The following is a 21959-nucleotide window of genomic DNA, read 5'->3' on the forward strand; positions in this document are numbered from 1 at the left end:
GATTTCAAGTGATTTTGAAAAACTTTCCCATTTTTTTCCACTCAAGAATTTTTTCGCACTCAAATTCTCTCACTCAAGAATTGTTTCGAATTTTATTTTTAAATTTCATCATCAAAATTTTGTAATTGCATATTTTGTTTTTGTAGTTTTAGCAATGTTATTTCTTTCCACTATTTTTTTTTTGTGAAATTTTATCCAAATGAATTTATATTTAAAATTATAATCATGTTTATCAAATTTTTTACTAAGATTATCTTTAATTCTTTTAATATATTTATACTCATTTATTTAAAAAATGAAAAACTATTATTTTTTTTGTAAACATGTTCTATTACCTTTCAAGTAAAAAATTAGATAAGTTTGAAAATCAATAATAAAAAAATTACTTACCACTTTCAATAATTTTTAGATAAAATTTTATATAATATATTTATTTGAAATATAATTTATAAAGTTTAACTAAAAAATTGTATTGACAATTTTTTTATTATGAGTCAAAATACTTTGTATTAGTCTATCTAAATAAGAAAAATTATTAATATAATATTACAACTCTATATTTTAATTATTTTTTTCAATAAATTTATCTTTTTAAAAATTTTAAAATAAAAACATTAAAAATTAAAAAGCTAAAAGGATATATATAATAAAGTGAAGTAATAGTCAATTTTAAAATTTTTTAAAACATGGTTAATGTAGAAAATATAAAAAATAATTAAAAATAAGAGAGAAATATAAATTTAAAATAAAAAATAAAAATTAAACTAAAAGATAAAAAATATTTGGATGAAAAATCCCAAATTGCTTATAATAAGAGCAAAAAAATTCAATATCTTTAAAAAATGAAAAACAAAAAAAATTATTTCTTTTTATCTGACGTAAAATAGAATTATAGATTGGAAGAAAAAGAAAAAAAAGTTAGAAATGAGTAATACTTAGTAGGGAATAGAAAATGGGAAAAAAAAACACAAAAAATTGAAATTCACACTCACTATGTGCCTATATAAGGTTTAAGGGTATTTTAAGGATTAATGAAAGATAATATCCTTTATCTTAATTTTCATACTTTGTTTGTGTCTGAGCTTAAATATGTATAATATATGGACAAAATATTAATTTTTGTATCCAATTGGACCCAAAACACAATTCTTCCTAGAAAATAATGCTGATTTTTAATTATTTATATATATAAAAAATTTTAAAATAAAGAAAAATTTAAATTGTTAAAATATAATTATTATGATTGCATGAATAGTGATTCAATACAAACCAAAAAGCTTATGTAAAAGGTGATAGGGTATTTTAGTCCATCACTCTTTTATATCCTTAAAAAGGTCATATATAGAAAACACGATTCTCCGTGATGTTTTTCGTTTTTCAGCTGAATGACGACAGTCTCTTTTAAAACCAGTCCTAAAGATGCGTGCCATATTTCTAAGCTTTGACTCTCTTCTCTTCTGCGAAAACCCTTAACTTCACCGGATCTTCCATTTCTCTCCGTCCTTCGTCAATCCCCATGACGATTTATTCATCCAATAACGCAGGTTATTCATCCAACAATCCAGGTCTCTTATTTCCACTAAGTTTCCACGGTTTCTTTTTCTCTGATTTCTGATTTCTCTGTTTGGTTGCCGAGCAAAGGGAAGAAAAAAAAAGTAAATTTGGAGTTTTACATGTTGTTCGTGGGTTTAGATTTCGATTGTTCAAGGTCTTTGAACTCATTGAGTTGATTAATTTGGTTGTCTGTGAAGAGACAGCTGATGGTAGAAGGGTTGTAATTGAATTTTCCTTTTGGTTTGTCTCGCCAACCAAACGTTGTTCTGTATCATTAGGTTTTTCCCTGTCAGATTGATTCATTTTACATTCTAGTTATGCGTTTTCCGATCACATAAGAGGCAATCAAGTGTTTCTAACAATTGTCCTGATTTATGTTCTTAATTTGGGATGTAGAGGAGGAGTAGTATTCTCGAATTAACAGAATGACTGTGCTGTATTCATTGGTCTTCATGTAGTTTTCTTGCTTTTGAGATCCAAATTGCATTAATTTTAGCTCCTAAAGGAAGAAAATCAAAACGCTAATGGAACAGTACTCAAGTGTTTTGACCTCGATGGAAGATTGCTTTGATATTTTAAAAATCTGCAAGTAGAATGAAAACTAGGTTTTCAATCAATTCGACTCCGATTGTATGCATACTGTTATTTACTGCTGGGTTGATCTTCTGTAAAGGTGGATTCATGTTATATTTACCATTAAAATGGAGGCTTTCTTATTCTCTCTCTCTTTTTTAAGCCTAGTTTGGTCAAGCTATTCTGCAATTATTATTAGCTAGTTTCATAGTTGTATTCTTTCAAGTAGTAATGGTGGAATTCTTTTGCTAATTATCTTCAATATCTTACAGATGATTCTGAAAAGGCTAAAAAGGGTTCTTATTTTGGTTTACCATCCTTGGATGTTTCTGTCGCATTCCCCCAAGCAACTCCGGCATCCATATTTCCTCCCTGTGGTAAGATTGATGATCATGATTCTTTTTAAGCAATTCAAGATATTTGTACATGTTAGGTTGGACTTTTCTGATCAAATTTTAAGATTTCACCATTACTATAATCAATTAATATATCTGGAAACTATTGGTAGCGGAGCAAGATTGTTATTCATTGCTCATAGGAAAAAAAGGCGACTTCCATTTCATCATGTTCCCTACATTTATTTATTTTTCAAAGATATTGATTGTGCATACTCCCATATTGAGTATTAGGATCTTCTTTTATTCTTAATGTTTTGATCTTTAAAATTACAGCTTCAGACTATTATCAGTTTGATGATCTTCTAACTCCCGAAGAGCAAGCCCTCCGGATGAAAGTGAGAGAGTGCGTGGAAAAGGATATTGCTCCGATAATGACAGAGGTATTCTCCTCATTTTGTTTCAAACTCTTAGAAGATTAGATGTTGAGTTTCTTAGTGAATATAGAATAATGATGGATGAATGATGGAACAATTTTTAGGATTTCTTGTCATGCTATGTTAGTAAATACACATACTGTTTAAAAGATGCTACTAAAAATATACAGTTCCCCTGACTTGATGTTTTTCCTATTTGTGGTTGTCTAGTTGGTCCTGTATTTGATTACCAAAGGGAAAAATGATACTTATGTGATACTATTTTGTTCAGTACTGGGAGAAGGCAGAGTTTCCATTTCATGTTGTTCCAAAGCTTGCTGCCCTGCGTATTGCTGGTGGAACAATCAAGGTACTTTATACACTCCATGTCCTTTTTCTTTTATCTGTGGTCAAAATTATGGAACATGGAAGTTTAATCAGCTTGGGCCATCAGGGTTATGGGTGCCCAGGTCTTTCCGTTACTGCAAGTGCTATTACTACTGCAGAAGTTTCCAGGGTTGATGCGAGCTGTTCTACTTTCATTTTGGTCCATTCTTCTCTGGCAATGCTTACTATTGGTGAGGTCTTGATATAAGTTGATTCTTTACTGTTGATAGTGTATTCATTGCTGGTTCATGAATCATGACATTGTACAACTTATGTGGATGGCCAAGGATAGCACTGTGCGGTTCAGAGGCACAAAAGCAGAAATATCTACCTTCTTTGGCACAATTAAACACTATAGCTTGTTGGGTGAGCAGCTCATTGTTTTGGCATTGTATGGATCCTGATGCATTGTTGATATCTGCTCATGCTATCCTTGAATCACTTGAAATGTTTTTCTACACTGCAGGCCTTAACTGAGCCTGACTATGGAAGTGATGCAAGTTCTCTGAAAACAACAGCAACAAAGGTCCAATCCATTTTTTAGTTGTAGCAGACTGGTTACTTTTGCTTATCCTGTCCGCTTCAGAATTCTTAATTTCACCAAATATCATCTTATTGCTGTGTCATTGGATGGTCAGGTGGAAGGAGGTTGGATACTTGAAGGCCAAAAGCGTTGGATAGGCAATAGTACCTTTGCTGATGTGTTGATTATTTTTGCTAGGAATACGACCACCAATCAGATAAATGGGTAAGTAGAATATGAGATTTTTTTTTTTTTTGATAGATAAAGGCTATTATATTAAACAAAAAGAGGAAGCACCAAACCAGTGCCCTCTAAGTATACAAGAGTAGCCCAAAGGCTCGAAAACAAGGGGGGAGGAAAGAAACAAAATACACTTTACCATCCCTTACTTAGAGCTTAACCAATCTAAAAAGCTAACAAGAGAAGAAGGGCTCGAAACTATAAACACCCTCACCCAAGACCAAAGATTACATACAAATGAATATTTCAATCTTTGAAGTGAAAGCTCCTCATTCCCAAACGCTGACAAATTTCTTTCCTTCCAAACTGACCAAAAAATACATAAGGGGGCCATTTGCCAAGTCTTTTTATGGGTTTTCCCCACAAACGCTCCATGCCACCCAAGGAGAGTATCCTTCACTGAACTTGATAAAACCCAATCCACACCAAAAAAGGAGAAAATAAGACTCCACAAAGCCCGCGTCTTTGCACAATGAAGTAAAAGGTGATCCACCGTCTCTACTTCAGAAAGGCATAGAAAACACCTATTTGTCAACAAGTACCCCCTCCTCTGGAGTTGTTTCAAAGTTAAGATTTTACCCCAAGAAGCCTCCTAAGCAAAGAATGCTACCTTAGGCGGCACATTCGCCTTCCAAATACTACCACAAGGAAACAAAAGAGAACCTCCTGGCTCCAACATAGAATATAGCGACTTGACTGAGAAAGCTCCACTCTTAGAAGCTGTCCACACCACTTTATCCTCGTCCTCCCTTTGCACCCTAAAGGCTTGGATCTTAAGCATAAAACGCTCCACCATCTCAATCTCCCAATCATTAAACGCCCTTGAGAAAAGAGGGGTCCACCCATCCCCAATACCATCTAAGTAGAATATGAGATTCTTCTCCTCTCTAGCACTCCCCATAAGTCGTATAAAAAAGAACAGTTAAGCATGCATTAAATGGAGCTCCAAGGGCAATGACAATGCCTCAATGAAAAGATTCAGAGGCTTGAAATAAGATACTAAACAAACTGGAAACCAGGATTAGAGGTACAGGAGCACCGCAAAAAGATGGGAAAAAAAAAAACAAAATATCTTGCATAGAATACTTGACATTTTGGGAAACCCAACAGCTCATGAGGGTGTCAATAATCAAGGGCCATGATCCACAGCATCACGTTTTGGAAGAAAATGAGACCTAAAAGAGGAACCATAGAAGTAGTGAACCAAGAGGTGAGCGAGAGTGATTGGGGTCATTAGTTCTATAGATTTGTGGCATAGAGATTTTTTATGGGACAGTTTGCCATAGTGATTTCCTTTAATTTACTGCTATCGATGTACTTATGTTTCTGCTTACAACAACTACATGTGATAGACTGTTCCCTATATTGGCATGGTTGTTTTAGTTCTTTGCCTGTTTTATAGGAGTGCTCATTACTTAACATGCAGTTTGGCTCTGGTTTTTCTGCTTCAGATACATCGTAAAGAAGGGTGCCCCTGGGCTAACTGCTACAAAAATACAAAATAAAATTGGTCTACGAATTGTTCAAAATGGAGATATTCAATTTAAGAAGGTTTTTGTCCCTGATGAGGACAGACTACCAGGTGTTAATTCTTTTCAGGATACAAACAAGGTATGGCAGCATAGTAGTTCTCTTAAATGATGATTTCTTTCCTTAAATCATTGATTCATTTCTTAGCCAGCCTGCTTTGTAATTTTTTCAGTTGACCATCATCTGAAAAATGGGTAGCATGTCATCTCTGGTTGTGACCTATGAGAGTTCCTTGTTTGTCCCTCTCTGTTTGATGCATTGGCAGTTCTATTAATATGTTATTATAGCCCAATTTCTGACGATCTTAATAAAAGACTGACATTGTTTATCAGCCTTATTGCATAACTTAAAGATAAATTGGTTTCAGTTTGATGAGAGGCATGCCTTTTCCCCCCATATAGTTTTGTGTAGGATTGTCTCTTCATGTATTGTATTTGATTGTATTCAATTGACAGAATCAAAATAGTGTAGAAAGAGAACTTCTGTATAATGACAATTTTATGTCATTAACTCAAAATTATGTGATGTTGGACAACCCTAGGATAGTTGCCTACAATCAAATAGGTGGGCTAGGGTTTTTATTTATTTTTAGGGTTTAAGGAGAGGAACAAGGGATAAATTTTATGGTAAAGACAAATAAAATAAAAAATATGGAAAAATAATATAGAAGAAAAAAAAAATAGAAACCTTAGTCTTACTAAGGCCTTCTAGGAGTTTCACGTAGAAGGAAACCAATGGAGTCTCACCATTGAAAATTGCAAAGTATGCAAGAAAACATGATGTCATTAATCATCGATCCATTACTTTGGCTTACATCAATTAGTCTTATTTAGAAGCTTCTCTAAGAAATTTAAAGGGTACTAAGATTCTAATAACCTAATATGACTCTAATTCTAATTCACCTATTACCTCATTAGCTATTCCTAGTTTAACTCCAACAAATACTGATCTTAATTTAATTTCAAGTAATATTAATCCTACTTTAATTAAAACTAATACTAATTCTCTTTCTTCATGTATATCTTGGAGATTTATTCTCATCAAACTCCCCCTCAACTTGAAAAAAAACTCGACCTCGAGTTTTAGTAATTTTCCACAATCAATTGAAATCCCGAGCAATGCCTTCCATCCTTTCTTTCTTTGTCGACACTTAAACATGATAAAATAGGATCTTAGAATCTCAAGATCTCTTAAACTTGTTTAATATCATGCAAGACAAGTACCAAGCTTCAAAAAACATTTTAGTGTTGTAAACCAAGTTGATAGTTGTCAAAATAATTATGTCATGAACAAGCTTGTGGAGAGTTGCTTCCTACACTTTTCTTTGTAAATTGTGTTAAAGGATAACAAGATTCTTGAATTCCCTATATTCAAAAGAAATTTTAGCAATTCTTGTTATATCATAGATTTCTTCATGTTTGCCACCAATCACGATAATGTTTTGCCTTGGAAAGTCAAGCACTAGTTCTTCTAAAGCTATTACAATTTCTTTGAACTCTCCTACAGGTTGTTCTAGGATTGATTTCATCACCTCTTTCATTCTAGATTCATCATTGACGATTTCTACCTCATTTCTAGTAACTTTGAATTGCTCCTTAATGAGAGTATTTGATAGCTCTTTTGGTTTCAGGGATGCTATTTAACATTTTGGTTGTTTAAGTGGTGAAATTTCCTTCATTGGATGGAGGTTTTTCTTACGCCCATTGTGTACGTGTGCAAGTGTTCTCATATCCATCATGTTGGACCCTTTCATAAAAAAGCCATGGTCTTCCGATCACAATTTGAACAACTTTCATTGTCAAAACATCACACCATATAGACTCTTCATAGTCCTTACCAAAAAGGAATGTGACCAAGCAATGGAAACTTATTGGAATAGATGTGTCATTAACCCATGCTACTCAAAAGGGATTTAGATGTTTCCATGTTTTAAGGTTTAGCTTCTTAACAAGTTCATTTGAAGCTAAGTTAGAACTACTACCTCTATCAGTAATCATAGTACATAGTCTTCCTTGGCATGCAACATGAGTTCAAAAGATGCTAGGAAGTTGTCAATCCTCTTCTCTTTTCACCTTTGGGACAACTAACAAAGGTTGCATTGCAAGACTATAACCTTTTGTCATACCATCATAGTAATCACATGTTTCACTAAGTTCATCTTCACCATGGTTCTCTTATTCCTTTGGATAACTCTCCAATTCAGATTCTGGTTCTTCAATACAATAAGTGTAAACCCTGCTTATGCTCACAACAACATAATGATCATGCTCACCACACTTAAAGCATAAAGGAGTCATACCTACCTTTTCATCTCCAATACTAATTGAAGTTTGACCCTTTTTAGCATCTCTATTACCACATGTGAAGCTTGTTGATTGTTGCACTCACCATTTACATGGTTAGAAGATTGGAATTTGTTGTGCTTAATGGTTTGCTTGTTGTTTGATTGAAGATAGTCTTAATTTGTGAACTTGGATGTCAGGAAGGCTGGAACTTAAGCCCTCTTCTATTTTAAGGGCTAGTTGATAAATATCATCCACGGTATAAGTGCATGCAACTATCATCTCAAGTTGAATCTCCATTTGAAGTCTAGATTTATAACGGGTTGCTAGTTGAGCCTCACTTTCCCGCACTTGATTCCGAGTGCTCAACTCATGAAATTCTTTTGTATATTCTTCAACTTAGTACATTGTTTGAGAGAAAACAATTTTGTGTACATGAGCTAGTTACAGTCAGTTGGGAGAAAGTGCTCCTTCATCTTGTCCCATGTGTCTATAGGTTGTGTGGTTCTATAAAGTTCATTCTCAATATTATGCCACCATAGCGTGTTGCTCCTTTCAATTATGCCTTCACAAAACGGACTTTTCTGCTTTCAGGCATATCACACCAATCAAAACAATCTTCCATCGACATAATCCAATAAAAAAAAGCTGTTAGATTTTATTTTCTTTAAAATTCAGCAACTTCAAGTTGTACCTTTTTTGTCACATCATCATTTGGCTCAAAGATTTTGCCCCTTCTTTGATTTCCCGTCATAAAATGCCTTGTTTGTCACATGGTCTATGAGACTATTGTCCGAATTGGTGGCTTGCAAACTCATCTTCAATTAGGCATTTTTCATGACTCTTTTCTAATAACTTCATGATCTCATTAAGTTTGCTATTTAGTTGTATTATAACATCTTGATGGGATTGTTGTACGACAAAAATTTCCTCTAACAATGTTGTAATGACATCTTGATTGTTAAAAGTATTTTTTGAACTCATGTTTGTGTAAGTTGCTCCATTCCTTAATTGTATATGCCTTCAAGCCAAGAACTTTTGCTCTAATACCAAAACTGATGTAGGACAACCCTAGGATGGTTGCCTACCATCAAATAGTTGGGCTAGGGAATATATATATATATTTTTTTTTAAAAAGGGGTTTAAGGAGAGGAATAAGGGATAAAGTTTATGGTAGAGAAAAAAAAATATACGAAGAAAAAGAAATAAAAACCTTAGAGTCTCATTAAGGCCTTTTAGGACTTTTACATAGAAAAAAATCAATGGAGTCTCCCTATTGAAAATTGCAAAGTATGTAAGAAAACATGATATTATTAATCATCAATCCATTACTTAAGTTTATTTCGGTTTACATCAATTAGACTTATTTATAGGCTTCTCTAAGAAATCTAAAGTCTAGTAGGATTCTAATAACCTAATATGACTGTAATTTTAATTCTTCTTTAACCTCATTAGCTACTCCTAGTTTTACTCTGATAAATATTAATCCTAATTTAATTTCAGGTAATATTAATCCGACTTTAATTACAACTAATACTAATTCCCTTTCTTCATATATATCTTGGAGATTCATACTCATCGCTAAGACTTGAAATCTTATTATGACATAACAACTTAGTCCCTGTAAAGGACAACACAATAAAAAAATTGATTTTGTTTGCTTTCCAATTGAAAAAAAAAAAAACACTTATTTTTATTCTTTAGGTTCAATGATAATTGTATTAATTTTTTTTTTCAATCCCTAGATTTAAAAGAGAGAAAAAAAAAAAAAACCCTCTTTTGTTGCCATAAGTAGTAGGACAAAGAAACTCGGAACCTTAATGAAAGGTGAATTTCAATAATGGACTACACCTAGGAGGGGGGTATATAGGTGTTGTTGAACAATTTAAAAAAATCTCCCAACAAAAATTACCTAACCTTAGAATTTCTCAACGTCAATAAACTTCACTTCCAACAACTTTTCAACAAAGTATAAAATTCACAAGCAAGTATGAATGCAACAACACTCTCCCAACAATTTATAGATGTAATTCACATGCAAATGCTTCAACACTCCTCAAAATTAATTTATAAGAACAATTCTCTCCTTAACTCATTTCCAATTACTACAAGATATCATTAACCAAAACGAACAGAAAAATTATTCAAAATATCCAATGGATAACCACACCTATTTAAACTCATTTTTCTTCCATTAAACATATATGTCCAAGTACCCAATGATATTAAAATCTGAAAATAAATTAAAGAGTAGAATGAGAGAAAGAGACGATGTCACCAAATTTTAATGTGGAAAACCTCCAAATAGATTTAAAAAACTACAGACTTACAACCAATTGAAAACATCCACTATGAAGAACAAAAAATTGAATATAAAGTTTTACCTAACTTAAGTCTACCAATCATTCTTGGACCACTTGACTAAAACCTTTCACTTTCAACAAAAATTTGAATGCAAATGAGACGAGAGAGCGAGCGCGAAGAGAGAGAAAATCGATTGGAGATTCGGAGGAGACTGAAGAGGCGTAGATTTGTAGTGGAATCGAAGGTATTTGAGATTGAAGTAGAGGAGAAGAAAGGAAGACAACAAGCTACTTCAGTGGAGAGAGAGAGGAATCTCTTTTTGGATTAGGTTGGGACCGGCGAGTCTAGGGGTCTTCCTGGAAAGCTTGAATCAATGCATTAAAGAAGTGAAAGCTAGAAGATGTGAAAGGGGTTGGAAGGAAAACGGAGATCTTCATCCCGAAAGGTAGAGGAGAAAGGGGAGGTTAGTTTACTATGGCGGAGATGTTACGAAGTATGGGAGTAGTCACTGGAAGGAGGGAAAGAAAGCAGGAAGAGACGCTACCGTTGAAACCTATTTTGGAAAAGTCTTATGCGAAGGTGGTTAAGATGCCGAGAAGCAGAGGCAGAGATTTAGTTAGGGTGGAGGTAAGATAGAAGGAAATTAGCAGAAATTTGAGAAAATTGGAGCATTGCCTCGTCAGATGTTGGAACCCTAGTTCAGCGAGAGGAAAAGATTTGGAAAAATTGGGGATTCTAATGATAAAAGCTTGGGGGCTGAAAGGTAAACTAGGGATGGCAAAGATGGAAAAGGGTAAGGTGCTGTTGGAATTTGAATCGTTGGTTGAAGCTAAGCGAGTGCTCAATTATGGGAAGAGATCGTTTGGAGGGATTCATTTGTGTTTGGAGAGTTGGAGCCCTAAGACTGGGTGCTTGGTTGAAGGAGAGAAAAGAAGTGCGGCTTGGGTAAAAATCGTGGGGTTACCGGTCTTCTTATGGGATCCGATCATATTGAGACGGGTGGGGGAGGAGTGTGATGGATTTTTAGCAGTTGATTCCCAGACGAAGAAAATGGAGGAGTTACAGTGGGCTCGTATTTTGGTGAAGACGAACGGTGAAGACCTACCTAACGTGCTGGACATTTGGATCGAAGAGGTCTGTTACTCCCTGATTCTATGGTGGGAGATTAGGCCGTCACTGAGAAAGGCATCGTTCGACAGTTGAGGGAAAACAAACAACTCTAGAGATGAGGTCGGGGGTGATGTTAACGCCCACGTTGGCCTGCGTGTGGTGGAAGAGGAGGGTGATGCGGGGCTCAAGGTTCTGCAGTGGCTAGTCGAAGGGACATGTGGGCAGGTGAGCAGGCTGGGGAATAAAGTGGACTCAAGACGGAGCCAAAACAGGTCGGTGGCCCGACCCTTTGAAGGACTCAAGTTGGTGAGTGGGCTTTCTAAGTCAGGCCCATTAGTGGATTTAAAAGATTTTAAGTTGGCAGGTGGGCTTTCTAAGTCAGGTCCATTAGCGGATTTAAAATTAAAAAGGGTTGTAGTGGCTGAAGATGGGCCGTCGTCTTCAAAGGATTTTTGGTGGGCTAGTGAAGAGGAGAATAATACGACTATTGGGATAGACGACTTGGATGGGGAATCAAGCCCAGGCCCTTCTTAGCTTCCTCTAGTGGACAGAGCCCAGAATGTTATGGCCCATTCTCCAACCTGGTCTGGCCCAAGAAATTGGAGCAACTCTAAATCAAAGTTTATTAAACTCTGGGTGATGGAAGGAATGAGGAAGTAGTTAGTAGAAGAGCAACTAATAGTGGAGAGGTCAAAGACTGATCAAGCTTTAGTTGAAGAAGCTTTGAGGTATGGGGATGATTTTGTTTCTTGGGGAAGAAGGGATTCTGGGTCATCTCCATCTCATTCTTTTTCTTTTGGTCGGACTCCAATGATGGGGGAGTATTACGACTTTTCTGGGGCAATAAGTGAGGTAGTTCAGGGGGAGATTCCGTTGCGTATGGTCACTGCATCTGGGATTACAGAGGGTGTAACCACTGCCTATTGGGATTTGATACAGGTGAATAATGGTAGCAATAAGGAAAGAAGAGTGGAGTTGTGTTCAACTCAATTTGAGTCATAGGAAGATAGAGGTTGGGAGGAGAATAGTTGGGAGGAAAGCTGCTTGGCAAAGTTCAACAACTTTCTGGGTTTTTCGACAGAGGGGTTGGAAAAGGATATTCTAGCTTTTTTTGATCAAAATTAGAAAAAGAAGAGAGAGAATTCATAGTAAAGGTTCATTGGAGAAATCAAAATTTGAAAGGGAGTTAAAGAGACTAGAGTGCTCAATTAATTATGAGGGAGGGAAGAAACAGAAATGCCCCATGCAGGGAAGAGGGTGTCAACTCTTGGAAGTCCCATGAAGATCAGATTGTTGAGTTGGAATGTGCGTGGAGCAAATGACAGCTCCAAAAGGAAATTAATAAATGCTCTCATAGGAAATCAGAAGGTGGATTTATTTTCTCTTCAGGAGACGAAAATTCATGCAATGACTGATGGTGTGGTGAGGAGTTTGGACATTAGGAGATTTTTAGAATGGGGGACTTTGGATGCTTTTGGCTCAGCGGGAGGAATTTTGATTTGTTGGGATAAAAGGGCGTTGGAAGTACTAGATTTGGAGGTGGGTCAATATTCAGTCTCTTGTAGGTTCAGGAATGTGGAAGATGGGTTTGTCTGGATGTTCATGGGAGTATATGGACCGTTCACTAGAGAGGAAAGGGAATGTTTGTGGGAAGGGCTAGGGGCGATCAGAGGAATTTGGGAAGACCCTTGGTGTTTAGGGGGTGATTTCAATATCATTTTATTTCAAAGGGAAAGGAGTAGGCAAGGGATGTTAACAACACCGATGAGAAGATTTGCTCAGATAGTTGATGAGTTAGAGCTAGTAGATTTGCCTATGCAAGGGGGATTGTTCACTTGGAACGGGGGACAAAATAATCAATCTTGGGTTAGATTGAACAGATTTTTAGTGACTCAAAATTGGCTTGATCAGTTCAACGGAGTCCTTCAGAGCAGGCTGCCTAGACCTACCTCAAGTATCTCAGCTGCTCATTATTGGCCTCGCAAAATAAAAGGGTGTTGTTAGCAAACAGAAGATGGAGCAGATCCCTTCCTACTCCACTATTGCTTCCCACCTTAAACCCCTTAATGAAACCCCCACTTTTGGCTTTGAACAGCAGCTGGCTGAGAGTCTCCATGACTAATAAGAAGAGATAAGGGGATAAAGGGTCGCCCTGTCTTAAGCCCCTAGTGCTATGAAAAAAGTCTGAAAGGGTTCCATTAATTAAAATTGAGAAATTAGTTGTGGAGATACACCATCTGATCCAATTAATCCACCTCTGCCTAAATCCCATCTTGGATATAACTGATAGAAGACAGTCCCAATTGACATGATCAAATGCCTTCTCAATGTCCAACTTTAGAAGGAGACCAGAGAGATTATCCTTCAACTTGGAGTTGACAACCTCATTTGCAATGAGTGCGACATCCAGAATCTGCCTATCTTGAATGAAGGCATGCTGGTACTATGAAATCACCTTCCCTACAGCTAGTTTCAACTTGTTTGCCAAGACTTTGACAAACGATTTGTAAAGGCTCCCAATCAAACTTCTCGGTCTGAAACCTTTCAACTCTTCCGCACCCCCCTTTTTTGGGATCAAAACAAGAAAATCGTAGTTTAGACTTCTCTGGAAAGTGCCAAGGTGGAAAAAGTCACCAAAAAAGGCCATAATCTTGACTTTGGTAAATTCCTAAGAAATTGCCAAAATGCCATGGTGAAGCCATCTGGACCAAGCGCTTTATCGCCAGAGAGGCTGCACAGGGCTTTGAACACTTCTTCTGAGAAAGGCACCTCTAAACTTCTGGACCTTTCTATCCCCATAACACAAAACTGTAAATCCCTAATTTGCGGTCTCTAGTCCTCGTTTTCCATTAACAATCCTATAAGCCCTACACACCCTAGACTTGATATCTTCCTCATTAGTAAGAGTGACCTCATTAATTTTCACATTGGATAAAAAGTTTCTTCTTGCCTTGACATTGGCCATCTTATGAAAAAACTTGGTATTCTTATCTCCCCCCTTTAACCAAAATTCCTAGACTTTTGTCTCCAAAAAGTTTCTTCCATTAAAACGCAATTCTTGTACTCCTCCAAATCCCTCATTCAAGCCTCTGCTTCCTTAAAAGACAGGGGATTAACACTCTTCTTTGAATCCTAGAATTGAATTCGAGAGAAGGCCTCTGATTTTCTAGTAGAGACATTACCAAAAACATCTTTATTCCATTTTCTTGGATCCCTTTTAAGAGCTTGCAACTTTCAGCAAGGCAGTGGCTGTTAGACCGTGCAACTGAGTACCTAGTCCACTACTCTCTTACTAGCTCTTTGAACTCATCTGACAGAAGCCACATATTCTTAAAGCGGAAGGGAGTCTTGCCTTTTTTAACCCCCTCCCCCCCACCCTCCAGAGAAATGGGACAGTGATCAGAGACGATTTTAGGGAGAACACATTGAAAGACACCCGAAAAATGATCCTCTCACTCGTTGGAGACTAGAAAGCGGTCCAACCTTGACGCTACTTGAGAATTAAGACCACCGTACCACGTGCACTAACCACTGGAAAAGGGCAGATCCTTTAGGCTTAGCTCCTCAATGACCTTAAAGAACCTTCTCATCTTTGCTCTTAGAATGAGCCCATTCCTCATTTTCCCTGGAAATCTAATGGAATTGAAGTCCCCCCCCCCCCCCCCCCCCCCCCCCCCCCCCCCCCCCCCCCCCCAATGCACCAGGGATCATCCCACAGGCCTTTAATTGCACCTAGTTCTTTCCAAAACTCTTTTTTTTTTCCCTCGATGGGACTGGTCCATAGATACCAGTGATTACCCAAACAAAACCATCTTCCACATTCCTAAAACATCTCGAGATGGTGAAACCACTACGCTCTAGCTCCAAGAGTTCCAGAATCTTGTTGTCCTAAAAAATTAGAATGCCTCCTGAGGCACCCCTAGCATCTGCACCCCAATCCATAGACCTTCCAGCACCCAAGCTTTTCACCACCTTTAACGACATCTCTTGCACCGTTGTTTCTAAAAAACAAACTAAATCTGCCTTCTAGGATCTAGCTACCAACTTAGCCATCCTTCTTTTCTCCCTGTCATTGAGCCCTCTAACATTCTAAGAGAGGATTTTGATCTTCATCAATCCACTGGAATCATTTCCCATTTGTTCCTGCTGCTCCTTCTATTCGCAAGCATAGGCTCTCCATAGCTAACTGTACAATCCCATCTCTTAAGTTCCCTTTCAGAGCGTGATGCAGACATCGCTTTTTTCTTTCTCCTTCTACAAGGGGTCCCTCCACCTACCATCTTCTTCAACTTCTTCAAAAGCAAAACAATTTTTTCTTCGCACCCCTCAACCGGCATTCCTAAGAATCTACTGAAATCTTTGAAATTGGAGAGTTCCTTGTCGGAGGGCAGATCCTCTCCGGAGGAAGCATTCTCTAGGAAAACCACCTCCGACCCATCTTGCAGAACCATAGAGAGAGGCCCCTTTACAGATTCGGCCCTTACCTCTAACGCACCCTCTTCCCACTTGGGGGATCCTCCCCAAAGCTTCTGAATCATCGCTGTCCCTCTGCAATCCCTGCCCAGAATAGGAGATTTTGACACCCAGAAAGGAGTAGAAGAAGAAGAAGGCCCTTCCCCTCAAGAAGAACGGGATGAAGAAAGTGTACCTTGGAATTTGAGAACTTCTTCTAAGAAAGCGATGTCTGCTAATGATTTCGAGTTTGCCTCCGAAGCCATCAGAAATGACACACAAGGGTTGAGGCCTTGGGGTGTACCCATTGTTGTGGACGGAAAGTTAGGGCATCGAACGTGAAGAACTTCTTTGGGAGAAGAGTGGAAATTCGCCCCTCCTTTTAAAAGACAAGCCTGACCCACTTCCAATTGGGCCTTGCCTAAAGAAAGCCTTTTAAGGCTTAATAGAGCCCAACATGGCCCAGGATCCAGCAGCAAGGGCCTCCTTCTCTAAGCCCAACAAAGCCTCTAAAGCACCCGCTCCACAAAGCTCCCTTTTCCCTTCTGTATTTGTAGCCGTTCCTATCACATTAGGAATAATGTCCTCTCCCCCATTTGCAGAGAGCAGCGGGTCAACCATCGACACCTGGCCATCCACTTTCCCAGAGCAAACTTCAGCCACTCTTTGGGGGCGGGGGGAGGGTGGGAGTGACCTAACCTCACCCTCATCCTTTCCCCCGCTTCCTCTGCAACATCGCGAAGGTTGCACGTCACTGATCCATGGAGTAGTCTCCCACCACAACTGGATCGCGAAACAGGTAGAACCGGCCACTACTTGCAGAGAGATAGGGAAATTCTACCCTCTTACCCCGACAAGGACCTTGGCCTACTGCAAGTTCCTATGTTCCGATGTGTCCTCGTCAACACCCACAAAGTGATCGCGAGCTTCCCCTAAGTTCTTGAAAAAACTCATCCCTTGAAGATGTAGTGGAAGACCCAGAATTCTTTCCCACACCTCTCAACTCTTCCTGTCCTCTACGAGACACACCCAACAAAGAGGCTCCACCAATCCAACAAGAGGCATTTTCCTTTAAACCACTTGACCCTTGAGTGCAACACCCTCTCAGCTTCAACGGCATCTTCAAACTCAAAGAGGATAAGGAGACCTCCTAACAGAGCCAAGTGAAGATTTCCTTTCAACATTGAATTGGACTGAGCCCAATACTTAAGAGAAACGAGGTCTGGGGGTTGATCAGAAAGTGTCCCCCCCCCCTCCCCCGCCCCCATCTCCCCGTCAAGCTCCTGCTCAAGACTTCCTTGTTGTCAATCACCCCCTTGTCAATTTCTAACCACACAACATTCCGAAGTTTTGCAGAACCAGAAAACTCTGCCACTACTGCTGGGTTCTCCTTCCCGACATTGCCCCCCTTGAGACCCCTTCCCCTCAAAGAAGAGGCTGAGGACTCTCTCCCCTTTGGGTCAAGGAGAAACCCGGACTTCTTAACTTCCCAGCCAGAAGTTGCCAACCCCCAACCACACTCCTACCTTCAGGAACACCAAGGAGAATCTCTTACCTTCCACATCCTAAGTCGTGCCAAACAAAAACCGTTCTGCTTTGTTATTGCCCAACTCCAACCGGTACCTTCTTCCCCCCTTCGCCCAAGCTTTTTTGAAACGCTCCCCTAATTTGAGACAACTACAGGTCTCAGCCCCTTCCAAAAGGAAGTTCAAGCCTTTACCACTAAAACAAACCCAAGAAGAAAAGTTGGGGTGCCTTTTGTAGATTGTTCCGAACACTTTCCCTTTGGTCTCGTTCATTGAAATCTCGAAGGTCTTCGAATCCACTCCAAACTAGCACTTACCACTGGGAGAAACCACTGCCATCACCCTCTCCCTATGGTTTTGAATGTATCTTTATCCCCGGATGCCTCTAAATAACATCAAAATACACATTACACAAGATGGTCATGTATCACCATTCAGAGGCTTGAATAATAGATCTGAAATGCACAGAATGGCTGCTGGAAGATAAAATATTCTCTACCATCCTTGCTCATTATTACAATGAGGGAGTGGCTTTCATTCCCTTATATTTGTGCTTTCTTCTCTTTTCTCTACCATCCTTGCTCATTATTACAGTGAGGGTGTGGTCTTCATTATTTTATGTTTTGTTTTGTCTTCTACCTCTCCTTCTCTGTTGTCCATTCATCTTTCCTGTTTGCATGATGTTGTTGCATTGTCTGTATGCTTTTGTTGTATCTGTTAGCAAGTTACGAAATAATTTAGAGACTGTGCATGTTGGTTTGATGTTCTCCACCTGACCACAACACAACCCCCCCCCCCCCCCCCCCCCCCCCCCCCCCTCAGAAAGAAAAAAAATTATCCAAAATTTGGATATTTTTTCCTCCCCTTGATTTTCCATGGTGTCATACTTAGGAAGCACATGTAGAGGGACTAGACATCTGCCTCAGATGGTATCTCTTCTTGCTGATATAGCTTAGGTACTTTCTTACCCACATTTGTATATGATAAACTGTATAACATATTAGAAGTGCTGGTAAGAAGGTAGAATTCTTGAGAAATTGACTAGTTGGATGGCGTTTTTATGCAGTGCACCCTTAGGAACGACTGAATGCCTATAAAACAATAAAAAACTATAGATAATAAAAATAAAAATAAAAATAGCAAGGACTGGACAAGATAATATGGTTTTAGCAACAGCTGCTTGTGGAATTTAGATCTTTTATGTCTTGGTTTCATGTGAGCGAGTATAATGCAGCAGATTGATTGAATAAAACAGCAGTTTGTTTTCTGTTGGAGGTGGGATGTTTGTATGAACTTGCTGAATGGTTATCTTCCTTGCACCCAGAGTTCTTCTGCAAAGCTGATTGTGCATGGATCTGCATGTATCCTGTGATGGTTTCTTGCCTCTGATGCTTATCTCCTCTCATTGTATTTTTTCTTGTATCCATATCTGTTGCTTAATTTTTCCCATTGTTTATCTAAATACCACCATTGGAAACAGGTGCTTGCTGTTTCACGTGTCATGGTTGCCTGGCAACCTATAGGCATTTCAATGGGAGCCTATGATATGTGTCACAGGTATTAATGTGATAAATGATATGTATGCTGTTCTCTTTATCTGATCACCACTATTTTGTCTTCAGCCTTCAGTATGTTGCATTCTGATTTTAAGTGGTTGAAGGTATCTAAAGGAGAGGAAACAGTTTGGAGCACCCTTGGCAGCTTTCCAGATCAACCAACAGAAACTTGTTGAAATGCTGGGTAATATTCAAGCGATGACTCTTGTTGGTTGGCGACTTTGCAAGTTGTATGAGAAGGGTAAAATGACTCCAGGTCATGCCAGCTTGGCAAAGGTGAATATGAAATCTGGAGATGCAGACTCCATTTTACTGACTAGTCATAACATATTTCTCCAATGTATATCAGGCATGGATCACCTTGAAGGCAAGGGAGACTCTTGCTCTTGGGCGTGAGTTACTAGGTGGCAATGGAATCTTGGCTGATTTTCTAGTTGCAAAGGTTTTCACTTCGATCCCTTGTTCCAATGTTTTAAATTTTGTAGACCTATAGAGGGGAATGGACTTGAAAAGAGGATCTGGATATTTGATTTAGACTGCAATTTTGATAAGGCCATACGAAGACAAAATCTCTCATATTGCAATAAGTAGGTCATGAATTCAAATTTGATAGGGTATGGTACATATCCAAGGTAAAAATTTGAATTTTAAGCACTGCTTATTGCATCCAGTGTGGAAGATTTAGTCATCCAATCTGATTGAACTGAAGTTTGATTGCATGAGATCATGGTGCATCCTTGTTAAGATTTGATTATGGGGTTTTGGATCCTGTGCACTTGTGGGCCTGAGTTAAAGCTTTATTTCTTTCAAGTCTCATTTTGACTTGTTTTGGTGGAGCTGCAGGCATTCTGCGATTTGGAGCCAATCTATACATATGAAGGCACCTATGACATAAACACCTTGGTGACAGGTAGGGAAATCACTGGTATTGCCAGCTTCAAGCCTGCCGCACTGAACCGACGTAGCCGCCTGTAACACGTAGACTAGTGTCAGCTGATACAGCTATCATGCGGACAGGCCAAGAATAAATAAAAGATGGATGCAACTTATCAGTGCTGCTTGTAGAAGTAACCAAAGGAAATGAAATAAAAAGGTGTAACAGATCTTTTACCTATGGGTATTAAATTATCAGCGATTCTATTCAAATTACTAAATTTTATGAAGCATGATTGGATGATATAACCAACATGAGATGCAGATTACCTTTCCTGTGGCTTATTTGTTAATGATTATGCCAACTAACGAGCATAAGTTTGTGCTTTTTACGACTTGGAGCCCTATTTTTCTTTGATGCTCCATTTGACTGGTTGCCCTGCTTCCATTTTTGGTGTGGGGGAGTGTGGGGTTTGGTCATGTCAGCAGCTGGGCTGGGCCTAATTATATTGGTCAGAGAGTATTGAAGAGTTTGGGAACTGGGTGATGCTGCGTATCCCTCTTATCCTGAAAAGGCTAATAATGATCTTTAAGCTAAATATTTTTGCTTCCATCCGTACAAATGGAATACTCTAGTAGATGAAGGGAAGACATCTTATATATTACAACAGACCCCATTGAATGAAGCTTATGCACTGCAGTGAACCGGTAACAAGTAGTAGTAGCTAGTCCTAGACAAACTACAACACCCATACATATTCTCGGATTCTCGGATTAAAAGGGATGGTGAGAGATCCGTTGAAGTTTGAAAATTGGAAAGTACCCCCATATTCAACCTAAATCCTAATAAACTCTTCCAACAAATATTTCTTGATGGAAAAGGTCTAGTTTCATTCATCTATCTTTATTCTTAACTAACCAAAAACTCCATTCTTTCAGTCGTTGGCTTCTCCCTCTCGGTTTCTTTGCAAGCCCCAAGTCCTTATCTTCATATGGAACCGACCCACCGCCCCCAAGAACTTCACGTTCTGAATGGGAGTGAGTATCTCCACCACTTTCACCGCCGTACTCATCCTCAACAACTCCGCATCCCTTACCACCGTCTCCAAAGCCGAGCTCAGCAACTCAGTCACTGAGTCACTCCCCAGAATTTCCCCGTCCCTTCGCCTACACGCCTGCCTCGCCAGCTCCATCAGGGGCGGCGCCGCCACGGTCTCCTGAATCCTCGCCAACGCGTCGCTCAGTAACCTCTCCCCCGTCCTCGTCTCCTCCTGCAGCTCATTCATCCTCCTCCTCTGATCCTCTGACAGCTCCCCCACGGCCTCAGCCACGATTCGGAAGGCTAACCCGGGCTTGAACCCGCCGATCCACAAGAGGGTCCGTTCCAGAGGGGTGAACCAGGGTGGTGAGAACACCACAAACACGTTCCTCTCGATCACTCTGGATTTCTGCTCATAGTATAGTTGATAGTGCGTCAGCACTCGCGAAACCAAATCCGTCATTTCCTTCTCTCCGTATTCACCACAATTCCGCTCCGTCGTTACAAGCTCGTCTAGGTAGTTCTCCTGACTAACCATCCACCGTTGAAGAAACCTCTCAAATAGAACCACACTATTATGATTCTCTGCCATTTTCCCTCACACCCAAGAAACACACCCCACCAATTTGAAAGTCTCAATTTATGTACTCAGACAGTGGAAGGAGTATGAAGATCGGGCGAATGTAGGAAGCTGGAGTAAATGTGATTGACGTCATCAACTTATGAGTTGGCCTGTGGCGCTTTTCTTACTGGAAAATATCTTTCTGGCATACACTCCCGGTAGGCAAGTGACAACTGGACAAGCTAGGGACCGACTCAATATCCAGCTAGTGAGACGCATGTGACGGGGTTGGGACAGAAAACCCCTTAATCCCTGATCAGAGGTGGGATACTCTTGGTGGAGCAGAGTTGCAAAGACGGTGGCCGTCTAACTCCACCGCTTCTCCTCTTTCACACATACACACTCTCTGAGAAAATCTGGTTCGGTGCAATTCGTCGGGATGTGAGCATTCTTCCTCTGCAAGTACCTGGATGGTGGCTCCTATATAATAATGTTATATTTATGCGTATCCGTATATATAGACGATAGATACACGTCCATCCTTTCTGCACCTCATGTCTTTCAGTATTTAATACAATAGATTAATATTTATTGCATGTTTTGTTTCCAATAATGTCATATTACGTGTTCTGTTCCTCCCGTTAAATTCAATCACCAAAAATTTCCAAACAAAGTTCTTCTTCCAATATATATATAA

At 39.0% G+C, this 21959-nt stretch overlaps 2 protein-coding genes across 3 annotated transcripts; one reads left to right on the forward strand and one right to left on the reverse strand.

Annotated features, from left to right (window-relative positions):
* Window positions 1–1357: 1357 nt before the first annotated feature.
* On the forward strand, window positions 1358–20053 carry LOC117920321 (acyl-coenzyme A oxidase 4, peroxisomal). 2 transcript variants are annotated; one of them, XM_034837771.1, is made up of 13 exons: window positions 1358–1565; window positions 2400–2504; window positions 2799–2905; window positions 3171–3248; window positions 3333–3456; window positions 3558–3631; window positions 3732–3791; window positions 3904–4013; window positions 5480–5639; window positions 18713–18789; window positions 18893–19064; window positions 19138–19230; window positions 19632–20053. In XM_034837771.1, the coding sequence occupies exons 1-13, from the start codon at window positions 1517–1519 to the stop codon at window positions 19761–19763; spliced, it is 1341 nt and encodes a 446-aa protein (XP_034693662.1). In that variant the 5' UTR covers window positions 1358–1516; the 3' UTR covers window positions 19764–20053. The 2 variants fall into 2 exon arrangements, with proteins under 2 accessions (XP_034693662.1, XP_034693663.1); XM_034837772.1 differs by having other exon boundaries at window positions 1358–1544.
* Window positions 20054–20596: 543 nt separating this feature from the next.
* Window positions 20597–21292, reverse strand: LOC117920581 (protein RESPONSE TO ABA AND SALT 1-like). Its single transcript, XM_034838191.1, has one exon. The coding sequence runs from the start codon at window positions 21290–21292 to the stop codon at window positions 20597–20599; it is 696 nt and encodes a 231-aa protein (XP_034694082.1).
* Window positions 21293–21959: the final 667 nt, after the last annotated feature.

The sequence above is a fragment of the Vitis riparia genome, chromosome 8 (assembly GCF_004353265.1).
Source record: "Vitis riparia cultivar Riparia Gloire de Montpellier isolate 1030 chromosome 8, EGFV_Vit.rip_1.0, whole genome shotgun sequence".
NCBI lineage: Eukaryota > Viridiplantae > Streptophyta > Magnoliopsida > Vitales > Vitaceae > Vitis > Vitis riparia.